Here is a 19,152-nt window from a genome sequence, read left to right as displayed (position 1 = left end):
TTTGGCCATGCAGACGAGGACAAGCCTTGAGGGGACGGCAGAGCCACAAAATGGAAGGACCTGAGTCCCTGGAGAACATCGTGGAGCAGAGTCTCCTGCTCACTCTGGGCTGCCCTCCTACCTCTTGACTGTCATGTGGGAGAGAAAGAAACTATCTTGTTTGAACTACTATACTTGGGGGTCTCTTCTTTGAGAGCAGCTTAGCTTGAATCCTAACCAGTAAAGGACATTCATATATTCAGTGGAGAGAGAAATCCATTTTCTTTCCATGTGGAAGCATTCCTAGCAGTTTTTGAACAAATATGGGAATGATCGGGTTAAGTTTTAAAGAAAAAGGAAGTGTTATTACATCATGGGATTTTAAAAGTTTGGTTTTCTCACTGAGAGAACATTGCACATTTACATTTCTTTTCTGGGGATGTTTATTGAGTGCCTACTGAGTGTACAACACTGTAGGAGGCCCTGGGGATACAGAGATGAAACAGACACAGTTCCTGCCCTCAAGGAGCTCACAATCTACTACAGCAGACAGAAGAAATATACAAACAAATGCACTACAAGATAGGATGCATATAATAACAGAGATCCCAGTGAGGTTCTGTGGGAGCATAGAGCTGGGAGAGAGGACTTTCACATGACAGAGAAGGAAGGAGGACCTCAGGAAGGCTTCGCAGAAGAGATTGCATTTGCACTCCATGATGAAGGACTGGGAGAAGAAGGATGGGAAGCCGGGGGTCAGGTTTCTGGAGCAGTGGGGACAAATGTTAGGGGAGCTCAGAAAACACAGGAAATCTCTAGACTTTTCTGGAATATGAGGTGGGTGAGAAGAAGTGCTGAGACTTAATTCTGGAAATGTAGTTTGAGGCCACATAGTGAAGAAGCCTTGAATGTTATATTTAGGAATTTTAATTTATTTTGTACTGGTGGGAAAATACTAAGGGATTTTGAGCACTGAAGTTAGAAATCAACAGGACATTCTAGGAGACTGAATCTCAGGCTTTAGCATGCACCAGAATCTCCTGGAGGGCTTGTTAAGATAGAGATGGATGCCCCCCCCCCCCACACTTAGAATTTCTGACATGGTAGGTCTTCAGTGGGGCCCTAGACTTTGCATTTCTAACAAGTTCCCAGGTGATACTTATGCTGCTGGTGTGGAGATGTTGCTTTGAGAACCACTGTTCTAGGAAAATGTATCTGGCAGGTGTGCAGGGGCAGAGTTGCAGATGAGGGGTCCAGAGGTAGGTGGATCAGATAGGAAGATTGGTCCAGGGGAGAGGACCAAGTTATTGGAGAAGAGGGGTGCATATACAAACATTGCTACAGAGGTAAATGGGTAAGACTTTTATACTATCTGGATGTGAGAGACAAGCCACAGAGAGAGAGAATCTCATTTACCTAATGTGAATGATAAAAAGCATGGTAATCCTGTTATCTGAGATTGAGAAGGTGGAAAAGGAGAAGGTATGAGTGTGGGAAATGATCATGAGTTCAGTTTAGAAAAGCTGTGTTTGAGGCACCAACAGAGTGTTAGTAGGGAGATGTTCACCAGACATAATCATGGGTCTAGGGTTTGAGAAAGAGAGAGATCAGAATTAAAAACACACATTTTAGAGGCTCAGGCATGGAACTCTTTGTGGAAATGATGGAGGTTGGGGTGGAGTATGAATATATATAAAGGAGGTGAGAGCTGAGGTTAAACCCCTAGGATGAAGAAAAGGAGGCAAAGAATGAGAAGGTAGCTGGAGAACCAGGTTAGTAAAGGGATCCTGGAAGGCATGGGCTTAAACAAGAAAGGGGTGGTTAGCTGTTTTAAGTGATGAGAGTGGGAAGTAGATAAGGAAAGGACAGTGGATTTGCCCATTGGCAAGTGACCGATATCCTTTGGGAGATCAGTTTTGGAGGAACTGGGAGGGGCATAGCCAGATGGCCAAGGAGAGAAAAGTTAGTGGAAGGGGAGAAGTGGAGGTAGAACGAGCAGATTAATGACTGGGGAGGCTCAGATGGGAGAGCTTGGAGAGAGATGGAGCAGGAGCCAGAAGGGGAAGCAGGGCCAGAGGACGTTGGTTCTAATGTCTAGGAGACTTGAGCAAACTGATGGGTGAGATTAAAGAAGAGTTGGGGAGAGGAAGGGATGGTGGGAGGGAGGGAGAGAGAGAGAGAGAGAGAGAGAGAGAGAGAGAGAGAGGAAAATAGCAAGATTACAGACAATTTGAGAGGGGGTGGAACTAAGAGGTAAAACATGGAGGTGGAAGCGGGCAGGGGGCAAAGCAATGTCTTCTCAACAAACAAAGAAGAGACGTGACCTGGGGGGAGTGAAGAGGTGGGAGAGGCTGTGGCTGAGAGGTGAGGAGCAGAGGTCTGGAACAGTCACTCACTGAGGAGGGTCCAAGAACTTACACCCTCTCAGTCTCTTCTGTCATCACTCTTGACTTGGTGACGAGCTCCACCACACGACCAGAGCCCTCGGTCCAAGTTGGCCACGCACTGTGTGGCCTTGGGTCCTGCCTGCAGCCTCCTGGCCCCAGTCTGCAGTCCAGTATGGAAGCTATAGGGATTCCAGGAGACACAAGTTCGTACTCATTTGCTAGTGGGTGGCCTTTGCTGTAAACACAGATTTTCAATTTTTCATTTTTTTTTCCAAGTGCACAGCTGGTGACTTAATGACCAACAGTCTCCAACAAAGTTCTTCAGGTAATATATTCTCTCATTTGATCCCTGCACCCCTTAATGGGTTCAGCAGCTTAATACTGCTTTAGAAGTTCTCCAAATTTGACTTGTACTCACACCTTAATCCTGCTAGAAAGGGAGAGTGTACTCGAGGCTTAGCTGGGACACTTCTTAGAACTGGAGGAGGCCCAATGTGTCTGTCAGGTTAAATAGCAACAAAATGACCAATTTCCATGATTGTTTTATAATATTGTTTGCTTATGTTTCACATTCATAGTCAAAGACCTAGGAAAGTGCCAGTACATTCATTCCAAGTTCTTTTTAGAGAATGAGGATGCGTATTTAATCGTGAACTAAGAAGACGTGCCAGCTGTACTATTTGTGCTGGAAAGGAGTGGGCCAGGTAATCATAGTAAGTGGCTTTAGATCAGGTCTGCAAGCAGTAGATGACAGCACACCACTTTTTTTTCTTTTAATGCTTTATGTGGTCATGCAGTTTCCACTGGAATTGGTGAGCATTTGGGTCCATATGCGCAGAATTAATGCCACACACCAGGGCAAGATATCAGATATTTGATTTTTTTTTTTTTTTTTTTTTTTTTTTTTTTTTTTTTTTTTGCAGTATGCGGGCCCCTCACTGTTGTGGCCTCTCCCATTGCGGAGCACAGGCTCCAGACGCACAGGCCCAGCGGCCATGGCTCATGGGCTCAGTCGCTCCGCGGCATGTGGGATCTTCCCGGACCAGGGCACGAACCCGTGTCTCCTGCATCGGCAGGCGGATTCTCAACCACTGCGCCACCGGGGAAGCCCCAGATATTTGATTTTTAAGTAATAGGAAATTCTCCAAATGAAGATTTATTTTGGTATTCTTTAATTGCAGGGTTAACTGAAATGGCTAAAAAAGTAAAAAATATTTACTATTTTACCTTATTATTACTGCTGTGAAATTTCCATTTTTGTATGATAGTGTTTATTTGCAATTAGGTACCACAAATAAGACCAGAGGTAGAAAAACAGCACATCCAATAACAAGCCTCAAACAAAACAGAGAACAAACAAACAGACAAAAACCAAGACCACACATACTTACACACCTCCTGAACCAACTATGTTCAAGAATTAATACATTGCACCCCTTACCCCCGTGCACTCACGAGGCTGGTAAAAGTCATGCCTTCTGGCTTTTTGCAATCTAAGTATGTTCTCGGCACCGAATAAGCTTTTTAAAAGCCAGCTTAAAGTCTTCATTAAAACTTGTGTAGAGCAGAGGGTTGATCAGAGAATTAACATAACCAAGCCATGTCAAAAAATCGGCCACTTCAGAGGACACGGTGTAGATGCTCAGACCTACAATCAGCTCCTTGATGAAGAATGGCAGCCAGGACAAGATGAATGCACCCAAAATCAGTCCGAGGATGCGTGCTGCCTTGCGCTCCCTGGTACTAGAGATTTGCTGGCGTTCTCCCGGGTTGTCTAGGTCATGGGCAAAGGGAGGGATCCTGATGGAGGTGTGGATCTTTTCAAACTCTGTGGGAGGGTCTGAGGTGGAGAAGTCAGACACACAGAAAGTCTGTGTCAGTTTGCAACTGGCGAACGAATTTTGGCTATCCGTGCTTCTGTTGCTTAAGTGCCGGCTTGATCCTCTTTTCTGGTAAAGGCTCTTGGCTGCATGGTAAATCCGGTAATAGAGAATCAGGATCAAAGTCAAGGGGATGTAAAATGCCCCAAGTGTGGAGTAAATGGTGTAGATGATGTGGTCGTGCTGGATGGTGCACTGACTAGGGGGCAGGCTGAGTTGGCGGTGGCTCCTCCAGAACAGAGGGGGCATGGAGATGAAGACGGAGATGGTCCAGACCGTGAGGATCATCAGCCCGGCCCTCTTGGCGGTCCTCTTCCTGGCATACTCAATAGCGTTGGTGATGGCCCAGTACCTGTCCAGGGCAATCACACAGAGATGAAGGATGGAGCAGGTGCAGCAGGTCATGTCCACGCTCAGCCACACCTCGCAGGTGAAGTACCCCAGCTTCCAGCTGTCCATGACGATGTACATGATGCTCAAGGGCATGACGAGCACGGCCACCAGGAGGTCGGTCACAGCCAGAGAACAGATCAGGTAGTTGGCGGGCTGATGGAGCTTCTTGGTGGTGCAGATGGCCATGATCACGGCCGAGTTTAGCAGCATGGTCAGGGCGGTGATGATCACCAGAGTCAGGGAAACGAGCATCTTCTCAGTGATGGTCTTGGGTCTCACAGCCACACTGGCTTCTGGGGTACAGTTAGTGATGTTCATTTTCCCCCGTTCGAATCTACACTGTGGAGGAGCCGATGGTTATTTTCCTGCAGTTGGAAACGATGTAGACTTGAAAATCTCTCATTTGTAAGGAGGTGGTAACTTTTTCTTCAGCTGCATAGTCTCTTGGGTTCCATTTCGTGTGCGTAAAGGCAAGCACCACAGCATTTCTTCTGAATGGAGGGTTCCTGGAAAATAGTATGCTACTGGTTAGTGAATGAAAAAGCCCTATTCTTCATGGACATACATACACTACCAAATGTAAAATAGATAGCTAGTGGGAAGCAGCTGCATAGCACACCATTGTAAAGCAGTTATACTCCAATAAAAGATATTTTTTTTAAAGCCATATTCTTTTACCTGGAAGACAAAATGACAGTATTTTGGTATTCATAAAATCTTTACATATTTTTGATATAATTTTTTTCTTCTTCAAATGTAATCTTCATCTTTTTAAAAAATTAAAGTATACTTGATGTACAATATTATATAAGATAGAGGTTTACAGGGTCTTCCCTGGTAGCGCAGTGGTTGAGAGTCCTCCTGCCGATGCAGGGGACACGGGTTCGTGCCCCGGTCCGGGAAGATCCCACATGCCGCGGAGCGGCTGGGCCCGTGAGCCATGGCCGCTAAGCCTGTGCTCCGCAGCAGGAGAGGCTGCAACAGCGAGAGGCCCGTGTACCGCAAAAAAAAAAAAAAAAAAAAAAAGATAGAGGTTTACAATATAGTGATTCACAGTTTTTTTGTTTGTTTGTTTGTTTTTTTGTCAGTGAGGCATGTGGAATCTTTTTTCCCTGACCAGGGATTGAACCCGTGCCCATTGTAGTGGAAGCGTGGAGTCTTAACCACTGGACCTCCAGGGAAGGTGGAAGTCCAGGGAAGTCCTGTGATTCACAATTTTTAGAGGTTATACTCTATTTATAGTTATTATAAAGTATTGGCTGTAGTCCCTGTGCTGTACAATATATCTTTGTAGCTTATTTTATACATAATACATTCTATACATAATACAACCTATTATGTATACTTCTTAATCCTCTACCCCTATATAGCCCCTCCTCCCTTCCCTCTCCTCACTGGTAACCACTAATTTGTTCTCTATATCTGTGAGTCTGTTTCTTTTTTGTTATATTCACTAATAAACTTCATCTTTACATTATTATTCAAATGATACTTTTTTTTAAAGTTCCCAAACTCTTTATGAGGAAGACATTATCAAATTTTAAGTCTGTCTTGCCACCCAAATTACTGTCTCATTTACATTTATAAGGCTTTTTACACTTGGAAACATATTCACATAATATCACGCTTTAAAAATTCTGGGACCATTACATTAAAGGAAAAATTATATTGTTTATAATAAGAAGCCTTCAAACCAGATTTTAAAGTTTCACAGCAAATATTTAACTTCAGAGATATTTTAGTGTCACAATGGGATTGTGCAATTTCGTCTAATTATTTCTGACATTTTACATATCCCACTGTGCATTTCTCTGGAGAAAAGAGAGAAAAAAGCATATAACATTACTTTGATGTTTATGGCAGATTGTTCTCAGAGTAATACAGTAAATTGACTGTGAAACAGAATTATCATCAAGCTCAGAGATCTCCATATTTTTAAAAATGTGTTTAGTTTTGGTTAACATTTGTGTTTATCCATCTATCTGTCTATCATCTTTCTAACTACCTATCTGTCTTGTCACCTGTCTACTGAACACTGTCATTAAGCTGGGCAGTCAATGAGATAGTCAGTGACATTTACTGAATACATAGCTGTAAGGAATTTTTAGAAAGTAAAGTCAAATATGAATGTATATTCATGAGAATAAGTCAATCAAAATCTGCATAGGAATATTCATGGCTAATGACTATTGGTTAGAACACAGATCAAATCCTCTGATTTGACTCTATGACATTTAGGTCCAGGAAAACTTCAGAGAAATACTGGTGTTTCAGCAGTTTTAAGAAGGGACATATATTGTTGTGGATTAGGCCCAACCGACATAATGACTTCAGCAGAGGATGAGGGCAAGAGCAGCTGAGACGTGTAAAATGGGAGTGAAGGTGGGTAGAGGTCTTTGGATGAAGTGGAAACTGGAATGCAGTGGGCAGGAATCAAAATCTCCAGCCTGGATGAGATTTAGCTCTAAATTTAATTTCTCCTCTTTATAGGGCAAAAACCAAGAAGAGGGTAAATGAGGATCATTTATCTTTTAGACACAGAAAATGAAAGAAAATAATGATGATTTCCCTAAAGATCAGAAATGAGGCAATTATTTTTAAGATAGTCTGTATCTTTCTTCTGCCTCTCTGTTTCTATGATGTTTTGCAGTGTTTCTGTGGATGTACCTACTTTTTTTCCTCCTTCTTTTGGCTGCATGGCACTGCATGTGGGATCTTAGTTTTCCCAACCAGGGATAGAATCCATGCCCCCTGTAGTGGGAGCATGGAGTCTTAACCACTGGACGGCCAGGGAAGTCCCTGGATGTACTTCAAAAGTCCACTTTTGAATGTCTTGTGTTTCTCTAGTTCTTTTAGGGGACTTGTGCCATCAACGATTCCTTCTTTCTTGTAAATGTAATATTTTTTTCTCTGCTGGTACCTTTCCCTCCTTTTATAATCAGTTTAAATGTGCATGTATATTTGAGACCAGGCTATAAAACTGAAAGAATATGGGCTCTGGAATCAGACAGACATGGGTTCAGATCCCAGCTAAGCCATCTACTAGCTGCTTGGGGCAACTACTCTACATTTTCCCTGGTGTCTTACGTCTTTATCTCTCCATTTTGACCCCTTTCTGTTTAATAAAATGAAATAAAGTTGTTTTTTATCTCCAAATATTAATCCTTAGCTGTGTGTTTCTCGGGTTCTTGAGGTTTGTGGGATAGAGTAGTTCTCAGTAAAAAGGCTTTTCCACTTGGATTGTAAGATTAAGAGCATATAGTAGCATGAATAAGGGACAGAAAACTTTAGAAATTTCAATTTGATTATAGAGGCAATTAGGAAATGCATTAATTTTGAAAGTGTGCAGTAAAAAAAAAAATCAGAATCATTTCAGCTTCATAGAGCTTTTAAAAGCTGCTCTATTTAGCTGGGCTGCCATAACTCCTACTTGTCATTTCTCTGGTGACACCATTTTGCTCCTTATTTTGTAACTATTTTTCATTCCCCTCAGCAGACTATATATTTCTAAAGGGTAGAATGTATGCCTGATTCATCTTTTTAAGCTTTAAATTAAATTTAATTTCTAGTTAAATTAGTAAAGACATTACGGTTTGAGGGGACTGCATTGTCAGCTCTTTAATGTGACTTCCTGGTTTATTTGTGCCTGAGCCTTTTCGAGTAGAAGTTTTCTATCCTTGTATCATCAGCCACCCTAAACTCCTGCACACATCCAACTTGCCATCTTTCATCTGTTTTCATTTAACAATATATCTTGAAGTTTGTTCCATAGCAACACATGTAACACATTCTTTCAGATGGCTGGGTAAGATCCCCTGGGGGGTGATGATAAATTGAACAAGTGTGGAGAACTGGGCTTTGGAGCTCTTCACAGTTTAAAAAAATCAGGTAGGTAAGGAGGAACCTGCAGATCAGAGGACAAGAAAAGCTCCTCAGGTGGAGGAGAACGAGGAGAGAGAATTCCATGCCACGACCATGTGAAGGAAGTGTATTCAGTAAGACAGCGTGATCCACTGTGTAAACACTGCTGACAGACTGTGGATGGGCTGGGCAATCTGGGTGACATCCATGACCTTGACAAGAGTCATCTGGTGCCGTGGTGGAGTTTACTGAAAAGGGGAGCAGAAAAATAAGATTGTGGATGTGGAGGGAAATGTGGAGTCAGGGTTGCTTTCTTTTTAAGATGAGAGGTTGTCTTTTTAAACCAGGCTGTTCATAGTTTTCTTTACTGCTACATTCAATATCCTTTGTATTGGGATGGGGGGGGAGCATTTGTGGAGTGAGTGAAATGTAAAAGAGGAAGCAGGAAAGCCCTAAGGAGGAGGCTGGAGCCAGTGAGTGTGGCCTCGGGACACCAGGTAAGTAGAATTCCCTGAGCAATTTAAGGGTTGGGGGCGGTGAAGGGGCCAGAGATGCAGCCATACTCAGGAAATGACCCAACCTCAATTGTCTTGGCTTCCTTTTATAAGAAAATAACACCGTTGATAATCACCACCAACTCCTTAGGAGGTAGTATGATTTCTAATTAGAACAGAGCTTGTTACATAGCACCTGAAAATCTCTTAAGTATCTTTAGCTTCTCATGTAGTGCTGGGGGAGGGACTCTAATAACACTTCAGTCAAAACACATTCTGCAGAACCAAGGCAAATACTGATAGCAACGCACCAAATCTCATTAGTCCCCTGGAATGGAAAATTAACTGCAGTAATCATAGCTAAAACCAGACATATCCTATCAGGAGTTGATGTAGGAACATCTTGGGGGGTTTGTAACTTTCAGTTTCTGCTCTAATTATGACATGGAAAATACCAGTGCAGTCCAAAGCCATATTTAAATATTTTTCATTAGAATTATGAATAGGAGAGAATCACTCTAAACCAAACAGCTCAGTGTATGCTGTTTCCATTTACCGAGATGCTTCAGAGCCTATGATTTATATTATCCCAGTGATGGTCAGAGCACCCACCAGTCACCAGAGTTATGTGCACACTCAAGTCCTTTCTAATTTTACCTTCTTATCTAGTCTTCTGTTGGTTTTAAATAACTTGCTATAAATATTCTTTCATCTCTTCTTTGATTGTTTTCATTTTGCCCCAGTTTCTTCAAATCATGAAAAAAACCCTCAGTATGTGCCAATTTCTTTTTGTCATTTCAGGAGTGACAACTTACCTTCATATTACTAATTTTATCTCCCTAATTGTTAAATCCACTTCCTCAGCCTTGGTAAAGACTTTTCTTTGCCTGTCCAGGGGAAAGGAAGGGTGGATAGTAGTACGTTTCTCAATTTTACCTTTTAGTGGGCGCAAAGGAAGAGGGAGAGGAGATTCCAGAGTGCGGTGTCCTTTATTCTCTTTTTCTTATTTATTTATTTTAATTACGACTGGGACATGACATGGGGTTATTATGAGGTTACTATACTCATAACAGGAAAACATTATCATTGTAAAAATTCAAGTGAAACAGAGTATGTAGTTTCAGGAGATATTTATATATTCTGGACACAATTCTTTTGTCAGAACAATGTTTTGTGAAAATTTTCTTCTGCTCTGTGGTTTGCCTTTGGATTTTTCTATGTAGCCTTTTGATAAAGCAGAAAACTTTAATTTTGATGAAGTCTAAGTGGTCCATGTTTTCTTTACGATTAGAGTTTCCTGTGTACAAAGAAGGTTTTTCTAACCTCAGAGTCACGAAAATCTTTTTTTGTATTTTCTTTAGAAGCTTAATAGTTTTAGGTTTTATGTTCATCTTGGGAGAGGTCATCCAGAGGACATGACTGCCCATGAGCTGGACCAGAGCAATGGGAGGCTCCTCACTCCATCCTCCATCCTTGGAATGCATGTTCTGCTCACAGTTCCCACAGTGGGAGCTGTTTTCAAGGATGCAGCCTTGAGAGATTAAGGTGTTATTGAGACCATCTGGACGGTATACGTGACTGCATCCAGTTAAGGCCTCCATATAAACTTTAAAGATTCTGGTAGACAGGTGTGGAGATCTGTTCATCTCGTGAACACTTGAGACCAGCCTCATATGTAAGTTCCCTTGCTTAGTAAACCTCCCACCTACCCATCTGGAGTAGTCTGCCTCTTATCTTTGGCCTCTCCTTGCCCTCTGTGTATGGGGGCCAATTTCAGATTTCACTCCGGAAATTCCTGAATTTGCAAACCAACAATTGGTAAGACAGTCAGGAGACTGGAGAAGTGGGTCTTGGGAAAGTGGCATCTGTGGGGGCAATCCTGAATTGGCCATTGACCTCTGCATGGGGAAGGGTGACCTGTATGTTAGATGCTCGTGGTCCTCCATGTGAATCTGGGGACACCCTGGGACCCTAGCTGGCTTAGTGAGCTTGTTTGAGGAACTCTGCATGGTGCATTGCAGCAAAGAAGGGAAATGAAGGGCTGACAGTGGGCTAGTCTCTACTGTGGGCAGTTCACTGACCACTATGCCCAGCTAGAGACGGAAGCTCAAGTAGAAGTTGGAAAAAGAGCTGAGGTTGGAGAAGGGTGTGCAGTGTCCACTAGTCTGCTAGCTTCTGGGCTGGCAGACAAAGTAGGAGAGCCGAGTAAGAAGTTAGAGACTTTAGTGTGCTGGTTTGCAAAGCTAGGAGGGCACAAGCTGCTTAGGATTAAGGTCTAAGCGTGGGACAAAGCCTGACTGGGATGCTAAGAGGTGGAATCCCTGGGAAAGGGATTTGAATGAAGAAGAGTATGTTATGGTGATTGACATTGAAATGGATGAAATGCCCCTGCTGTCTGATCCCACAGATGGTTACAGAGGGCAAACCATTAGAGTCAGGAAGTTCCCTTCGAAGTTGCAAATTGGGCGTTCTCCCCACATCAACGGAATGGGCCCATTACACTGATGTTATAATGTTAACACACGAGGACTTGCCTTTGCTGCAGGACACTCTGCAGACTTTGCTGCAACATCTGTGGAGGTGATGGACAATGAACCCACAGAAAATTCAAGACCCAGGCACTGCCATCAAGTTTTTGGGAGCCATTTGTTTGGGTAGGTTGTATATTGCCCCAGAAGCTTTGATTGATAATGTACAAACCTACCCAACCCCTAAGAACATGAAAGGAATTCAAGTTTTTATAGGGATTTGGGGGTTTTGGAGGTTTTTACTCCCCACCTGACACAGTGCCGCCATCCCTATACTGCCTGGTAAAGAAAGGGTGTGCATGGGACATGGATCAGAGCAGCAAGCCACCTTTGAGAAGGCAAGAATACTAGCGAAGCTGATTAAAGCTCTGGGCATCTCTCAAGCAGGGCTACCACTGGTGTTAGATGTGCCCGTAACCCTGGACGGTATGGGTTGGGCACTGTGGCAAAGACAACAGAATACCCCTAAGGTATTTGTCCCAGCTCTAAAAGGGGGCAGAAACCCGATATAGCCCCATAGAGCAAGAGCTCCTAGCAATATACACATTCCTCCAGGTAGAACCTCTCAGCATATATGGTAAGAACTTCCCTTCCTATCAAGAGGTAGGTTAGGATGTTGCTTTCCTTCTCCCACAATCCCTTGTGCCCTTCTTTTCCAACCCTAGACCAGCAGGATGGCTCCTGCAAAGAAGGGTGCCGAAAGGAAGGGTCAGTCCACCATCAACAAGGTGGTGACCAGAGAATACACTATTAACATTCACAAGGCATCCATGGAGTTGGTTTCAAGAAGTGTGCCCCTCGGGCACTCAAAGAAATCCTGAAATTTGCCATGAAGGAGGTGGGGACTCCAGATATACGCATTGACAGGAGCTATGCAACACACTATTTCTTTTTTCTTTTTTTTTTTTATAAATTTATTTTATTTATTTATTTTTGGCTGCATTGGGTCTTTGTTGCTTCACACGCGCTTTTTCTAGTTGCAGCGAGCGGGGGCAACTCTTCATTGCGTTTCACAGGCTTCTCATTGCAGTGGCTTCTCTTGTTGTGGAGCACAGGCTCTAGGCGCACGGGCTTCAGTAGTTGTAGCACGTGGGCTCAGTAGTTGCGGCTCGCAGGCTCTAGAGTGCCGGCTCAGTAGTTGTGGCACACGGGCTTAGTTGCTCCACAGCATGTGGGATCTTCCCAGACCAGGGCTCAAACCCGTGTCCCCTGCATTGGCAGGCAGATTCTTAACCACTGCACCATCAGGGAAGCCCCGCAACACACTATTTCTTGCTTCTCAACCTAAAGTAGTTTGAGCAAAAACCCCCCAAAATATGTACCTGCAAACCTCCCTCTTACAAACATGCCCTTGGAGGCGGTTGGAGCGGAGCCAAGTGGTCTGAGACAGCAATACTTTCCAAGGTGGAAGCTCAGTAGGAAACCTTAGCTCTGCAGGCAGCTTAAATGCTCATTTCCTTGAGTCTGGTACAAAGGCACACTGCACTGCAGAAGATTTAAAAGAAAAATGTGTGCATAGCACAGGAAGGAGCCCAGATCTTCTCTGATGAATTGAGTACTTCAGTTGTGTCATTAAGCTGGATCAAAAAAAAGTCATTTCACTTAAAAAATTTGCTAATACAACTTCAAGCACCAGCTAGCTTAAATGACAGGCACTTCATAAAGTTCATTTTTATTATTCTCAGCTGAAAAGTAAATAACACTTCTACGGGTGGCCTTCACATTAAAAGGCTTTATTTGCCCACAGTAGAGACTGTTTATTGACTAAAACCTTATCTATACTTCACAAGACAGATTGTATTTCCCCATCACCTTTCAAAGAGATGTATCCAGTCCATACAGGAGAAAGGAAAGCAGTCTGATAAAAGAGATGCTAACTGAAAGAGCTCCCAATGACAATGACTGCAAAAGCTGGGGCAATCTGAGCAGTGAAACAAATAACATAGTATTGGATTATAACCCAGAAAATAAAATAAATATCCATGAGTCCATACTGACATAAATAAATAATACAAAAAGCATCAGCAAAAGTAAATACTATATAATATCACTTATATGTGGAACCTAGAAAAATGATACAGATGAACTTATTTGCAAAGCAGAAATAGAGACACAGACATAGAGAACAAACTTATGGACACCAAGGGGGTAAGGGGGTGTGTGGGATGAATTACGAGATTGGGATTGACATATAGACACTGCTATGTATAAAATAGATAGCTAATGAGAACCCCCTGCATAGCACAGGGAACTCTACTCAGTGCTTTGTGGTGACCTAAATGGGAAGGAAATCCCAAATAGAGGGGGTATATGTATATGTATAGTTGATTCATTTTGCTGTACAGCAGAAACTAACATAACATTGTAAAGCAACAATACTCCAATAAAAATTAATTTAAAAAATAAATAAGCATCAGCTGCACTTTTATAAAGGTAATTTCCCCAAAACAAGAGGCTACTGTCCTCTCAGGACTGAGTCATAAGTGTATACACATATAAATTGTTGAATAAATAAGTGCTGAAGACACAAATCTTCCTTAAATAAGAATTCCAAAAAATGTAAGCACATATTCCCCGCTCCAGGAATTGGAGCTTAATTCCCCACACTTGAGGGTAGGCTAGACTTAGTGACTCACCATTGTAAAAAACAGAGTACAGAAAGGAAAAAATAGTACCTTTGTAGAGAAGAATCCTGGCAAGCACTACCTTAACCAAGTGATGAAGGTTTACATCCCCAGTGATGTCATGTGGATATGAAATACTCTGATATGATATAATGAGAAGGGCACTTGTCCATGGTATTCTTTCCAAAAACCATAGCCCCAGTTTAAACATGAGAAAAGCACCAGACAAACCAAGATCAGGAGTCATTCTGCAGGATACCTGGCCAGCACTACTCAAGACCATCAAGGTCATGAAAGAGAAGCAAAGAGTGAGAAATGGTCATAGGCCAGAGGAGATGGGAAATGCGGCAACTAAATACAATGTATGTCCTGGATTGAAACAGAAAGAGGGCATTAATGGAAAAGCTGGTCAGATCCAAATTAAGTCTGGAGTTTGGCAACAGAGCTAAGACTGGGAATGACAACAAAGCCTCATCTCATGTACCAGTTGTATCACTGGCTGCATGGACTGCTGTGTTGGACTTTCTAAGGTTGCATCTGAGCTCAGCATGACAGTGCTGTGAATGGCAAGGGTTACTTGCTATGGGTGTGGGCAGGGGCTGGAGAGCGTGCACCCTATATATTTGCCTTTTCTTGGTCCTGTATTTGTTTGTTTACTTTGCATTTGACTGTCTTGCCTCAAAAAGTAAATGTGTTTTGATTTTCCCATAGTTATATTCTCTGACTCCCAAACTCATAATATTTACTTTGTCAATTTTTGCCTCATTTCCTTTTTCCTTCATCAATACTATGCTTATTAAGGGGGCCAAAGGAACTTTGTATATTTCTTTTTACTCCTGATGAATCCTGTGAGTTGCTAAGCTATTAAGAGCCACAGTCTCTTCTAGAATACAGTTAATTAGATTTCACGATTTTCCAGCAAAGTGTTGAAATTGTTTATAGGGATTAGTAGCACTGATCAGAACTTAAAAGGGCACTGATATCTCTGCAAATATTATAGGATTATATATTTTGCTTTTTAAACTGTTACAGGTGAGGTACTTCAGATATAATAGGAAAAAGAAATAGTTTCACCTCATATAAACCCCAACTCGTGAGTCCTGGCTGCTGGAGTGCTGGACTGAGGATTCAGAGGTGGTAAACAGACTAAGCAAGAGTGTTATGACTGATTAGTGATCAATCACTAGTAACTAGTCTGGATTGGTATCTGAAAAGCTAAGATTTTTTTATTTCCCTAGAATTAAAAAAAAAAGTCAGTGTCCTTCCAAATGGCAGCATATGTCTTGAGGACCATCATTTTGATTCAATCTAATTTCAATCGGGTTCTACCTAGAGAAAAATAAATTCTTCTAATCACCATGTTCATGAATTCCAGGTTTTATGAGAAAAGTGATAGAATTGTGACCCTCCATGCTACTTTTTTATTGTTTATAAGAAATAAAGCAAGGTAGTAATATAACTTTTTCCCCTTCTACAACTGCACAGATAGCAAATAACAGCCTTCTAGATGTTGGAAATAATAAACATTACCGGAATTTGTTCTACAATATGTGAAGGATGCCACCATGAATTTTTAATTAACATTTTTTCCAATACTTCAGATGTGTAGGGCTAATAGAATAGATAATGGCAGTTTTCTGGGGTGAAGATTATGTGGAGAAACATATATTTACCACACAAAGTAAGAGGCAATGACAGGAGGAGAAATGTACAGAGAAGAAAAGATTCCAGTAAATTTACTTTGTGATACAAGTGAGAAGCATTCCAATCCTAGACAGATAAGAGCATTCACCTTCCTCCTATCTCAGTCTGACAATACATGGTTTTCAAAGTCAAGATATGATTAAAAAGTTTCCCCTTGTTGTAATGTATACCATAGATAAGTATAGATATGTCACATATACTGTATACAAATGGAGGCACACATTCAATTTTATTCAATTCTCCAAACTTGGGTAGACACAATTGGACAGATACTGTTGGAGCAATTTCTGCTGTGTCAAGGTACTGACATTTCAGGGATTATGTGCTATAATACTTGGGGTTACTCTAACCTATAGAGAATTGTAATTAAGTACTTAAAATTAGTGTCCCTGTCTTTTCTTTTTGGTGGCTTACTCTTGCCATTGGTTAAGGGCACAGTATTAAAATCCAAGTCATGGATGGGCTCCTTGTGAAGGCCAGAGAGTTGCTCCAAACACTGAAGATCAGAGGGCTGTGCTTTGGTTTTAGGAAGGCTGATTGAGAGACTGTGGATTGATCAAATTCATTTATCCACTTTATGAAAAACATCTCAGAGTCCTGGACTTCCTAGTGAGAGCAGAATTATAGACCCCTCTACCTTAGAAGACAATTTTATATTTAGCACATATGTATATGAAACCACCACTGCTATTGTTTCTTAAGTCTAAAGATGTGGCCTTTTGAGGCCTAAATACATGTGCTCAGACATAGAATGTATTAGGGAAGTGAGGCTTTACCTTAAAAATCAAAGCCATTGCAGCAAAGGCCACAGCAACAAATACCTCCAGGAAATGGATCATATTGGAATTTCTTGCAACAATAGGAAGGGTGAACTATGTTAATCAGCCCGATTTGGAAAATTTTTTATAGTACTTCCAAAAAAATATGAGTATAGGCCAAAATAAAGTTGAATTTAAACAGGGGGATTGATCAGGAAAAACATTAGCTAAGTAAAAGTCAAATAACTCTAGAAGTATATACCTATTTAAATAACTATCATTTCATTGCAATTCAAGATATGATCTCTGACTTTTAAAAAGTTTTATCTATTGGTTATTTCTGAAAGCTAATTTCCTAGTGAGATGAATAGTTTTTATTCAATTAGAAATAGAGAAAAAATTTGGTTTGAAACATTTTCAGACTACTGAAATGCATTTCTTTGATGATTTTTAAGCTTTTACTATACTCTGGTTATATTTTCATGGGCAACGAAATGATTCAGAACTATATGACTCCAATAATGGATACAACTCTAAAGCTAACCAAATTCACTGAAAAACAAAATTAAGATGGCTGAGCAGAAAGGATTCTTTGGCTCTAGGAGGGTTAGTGGCCACAACTTTTGTTGATTTTAAAACAAAATATTGAGAGGGCAGACAGCAGAAGCAAGAAGAACTACAACCCTGCAGCCTGTGGAATGAACACCACATTCACAGAAAGATAGACAAAATGAAAAGGCAGAGGGCTATGTACCAGATGAAGGAACAAGATAAAACCCCAGAAAAACAATTAAATGGAAGAATGGCCATCATCAAAAAATCTACAAACAATAAATGCTGGAGAGGGTGTGGAGAAAAGGGAACCCTCTTGCACTGTTGGTGGGAATGTAAATTGATACAGCCGCTATGGAGAACAGTATGGAGGTTCCTTAAATAACTAAAAATAGAATTACTATATGACCCAGCAATCCCACTACTGGGCATGTACCCAGAGAAAGCCATAATTCAAAAAGACACATGCACCCCAATGTTCACTGCAGCACTATTTACAATAGCTAGGTCATGGAAACAACCTAAATTCCCACTGACAGACAAATGGATAAAGAAGATGTGGTACATATATACGATGGAATATTACTCAGCCATAAAAAGGAACAAAATTAGGTAATTTGTAGAGACGTGGATGGACCTAGAGACTGTCATACAGAGTGAAGTAAGTCAGAAGGAGAAAAATATCGTATATTAACACATATAGGTGGAATCTAGAAAAATGGTACAGATGAACCTGTTTGCAAGGCAGAAATAGAGACACAGATGTAGACAACAAATGTATGGACACCAAGGGGGGAAAGCAGTGGGGGAGGGGGTGGTAGTGGTATGAACTGGGAGATTGGGATTGACATGTATATACTAATATGTATAAAATAGGTAACTAATAAGAACCTGCTGTATAAAAAATAAATAAAATAAGATTTAATAAATAGTAAAAAAAAAATAAAACCAAATATTACATACTATATTGGGTATCTGAACAATAACCTTAAAAACAAATGATCATGCAAAAAAAATAGCATTTCAAATGGTACCCAGGAAAATTTGTCCATAGGAAGTACAAGACAGATGAACTGGATGTCATTATCTGAAGTAATTACTGCCTTATTCAAAACTGAAATGATTTTTGTCATGATTTTATGAGGTCTTGCAGTTACTTAACCTTTGTAATTTTTTACTTGATCAAGAAGAATTAACAGCAGAAACAAAAAGTACTCAGCTCCCATAGACACGCTAACAGGGTCCAAAATTGCCAGGACTTCTTGGGAAGAAGAATGGATCTTTATAATTTCCTTTCCACCCCACATCTCAAATTCTACTCTAATAGAGTTATAGAATCTGTTACTATAATTGCAATTGGAGAGCTTATCAGTGGAAGAATAGTTTAAGAGATCAGAGGCTAAATGAGAGATATTAAATGCTACATTCCCATAGTGGAATTCTTAAAAAGACCTTTAGAAATACAATGAATCATTCAAACTGGGTATTTAAAAAACCCACACACAAAAAAAATTAGAGGAATGACCTTTGCTAATGACATTAGACCGGTAAGACTTTTTCGTGGTGGTAACATGTCAAATTTATTCATACTCTGCAGTTTAAGCATGTTAATAAACAGGTAATTACTACATGAACTAGCACATATTAATTATGTGTATGTATTCAGTGGAAAGTAAACTAACAAGCAGTTTCATATTGGGATACTTGTTGAATGAAGACTGACGAAAAAATACAAGTTAAGACAATAGTGTAGCATCTGCTCCTGAGTCTGATGGTCGACACAGTGAACTATTAGTACTTTTGGCACAATCGGTAACGCTCTAAACTGAAGATTTTTACTGTGTTATTCAATATAGTGAGTACTTATTGAGTAATGGAACTGTAGCAAGGTCAAAACTGAGTCAAATTTTAAATATGCTGATGTGAGATAAAATACAATTACAGTGTCTTTATCTTTTCTTTTTTGTTGTTCACTTCATCCCTTAACTTGGC

At 40.9% G+C, this 19,152-nt stretch overlaps 1 protein-coding gene across 1 annotated transcript in view; it reads right to left on the bottom strand.

Annotated features, from left to right (window-relative positions):
• Positions 1–3,497: 3,497 nt before the first annotated feature.
• Positions 3,498–19,152, bottom strand: part of HTR1E (5-hydroxytryptamine receptor 1E) — a 71,400-nt gene continuing 55,745 nt past the window's right edge. The window contains exon 2 of the mRNA XM_059083144.2: positions 3,498–5,145. Within this exon, the coding sequence (XP_058939127.1) occupies positions 3,860–4,957 (1,098 nt within the window). The 5' untranslated portion in view covers positions 4,958–5,145 and the 3' untranslated portion in view covers positions 3,498–3,859. The remainder of the gene's footprint in view (positions 5,146–19,152) is intronic.

The sequence above is a fragment of the Kogia breviceps genome, chromosome 13 (assembly GCF_026419965.1).
Source record: "Kogia breviceps isolate mKogBre1 chromosome 13, mKogBre1 haplotype 1, whole genome shotgun sequence".
Taxonomy (NCBI): domain Eukaryota; kingdom Metazoa; phylum Chordata; class Mammalia; order Artiodactyla; family Physeteridae; genus Kogia; species Kogia breviceps.
This window is presented reverse-complemented; position numbering and strand designations above follow the sequence as displayed.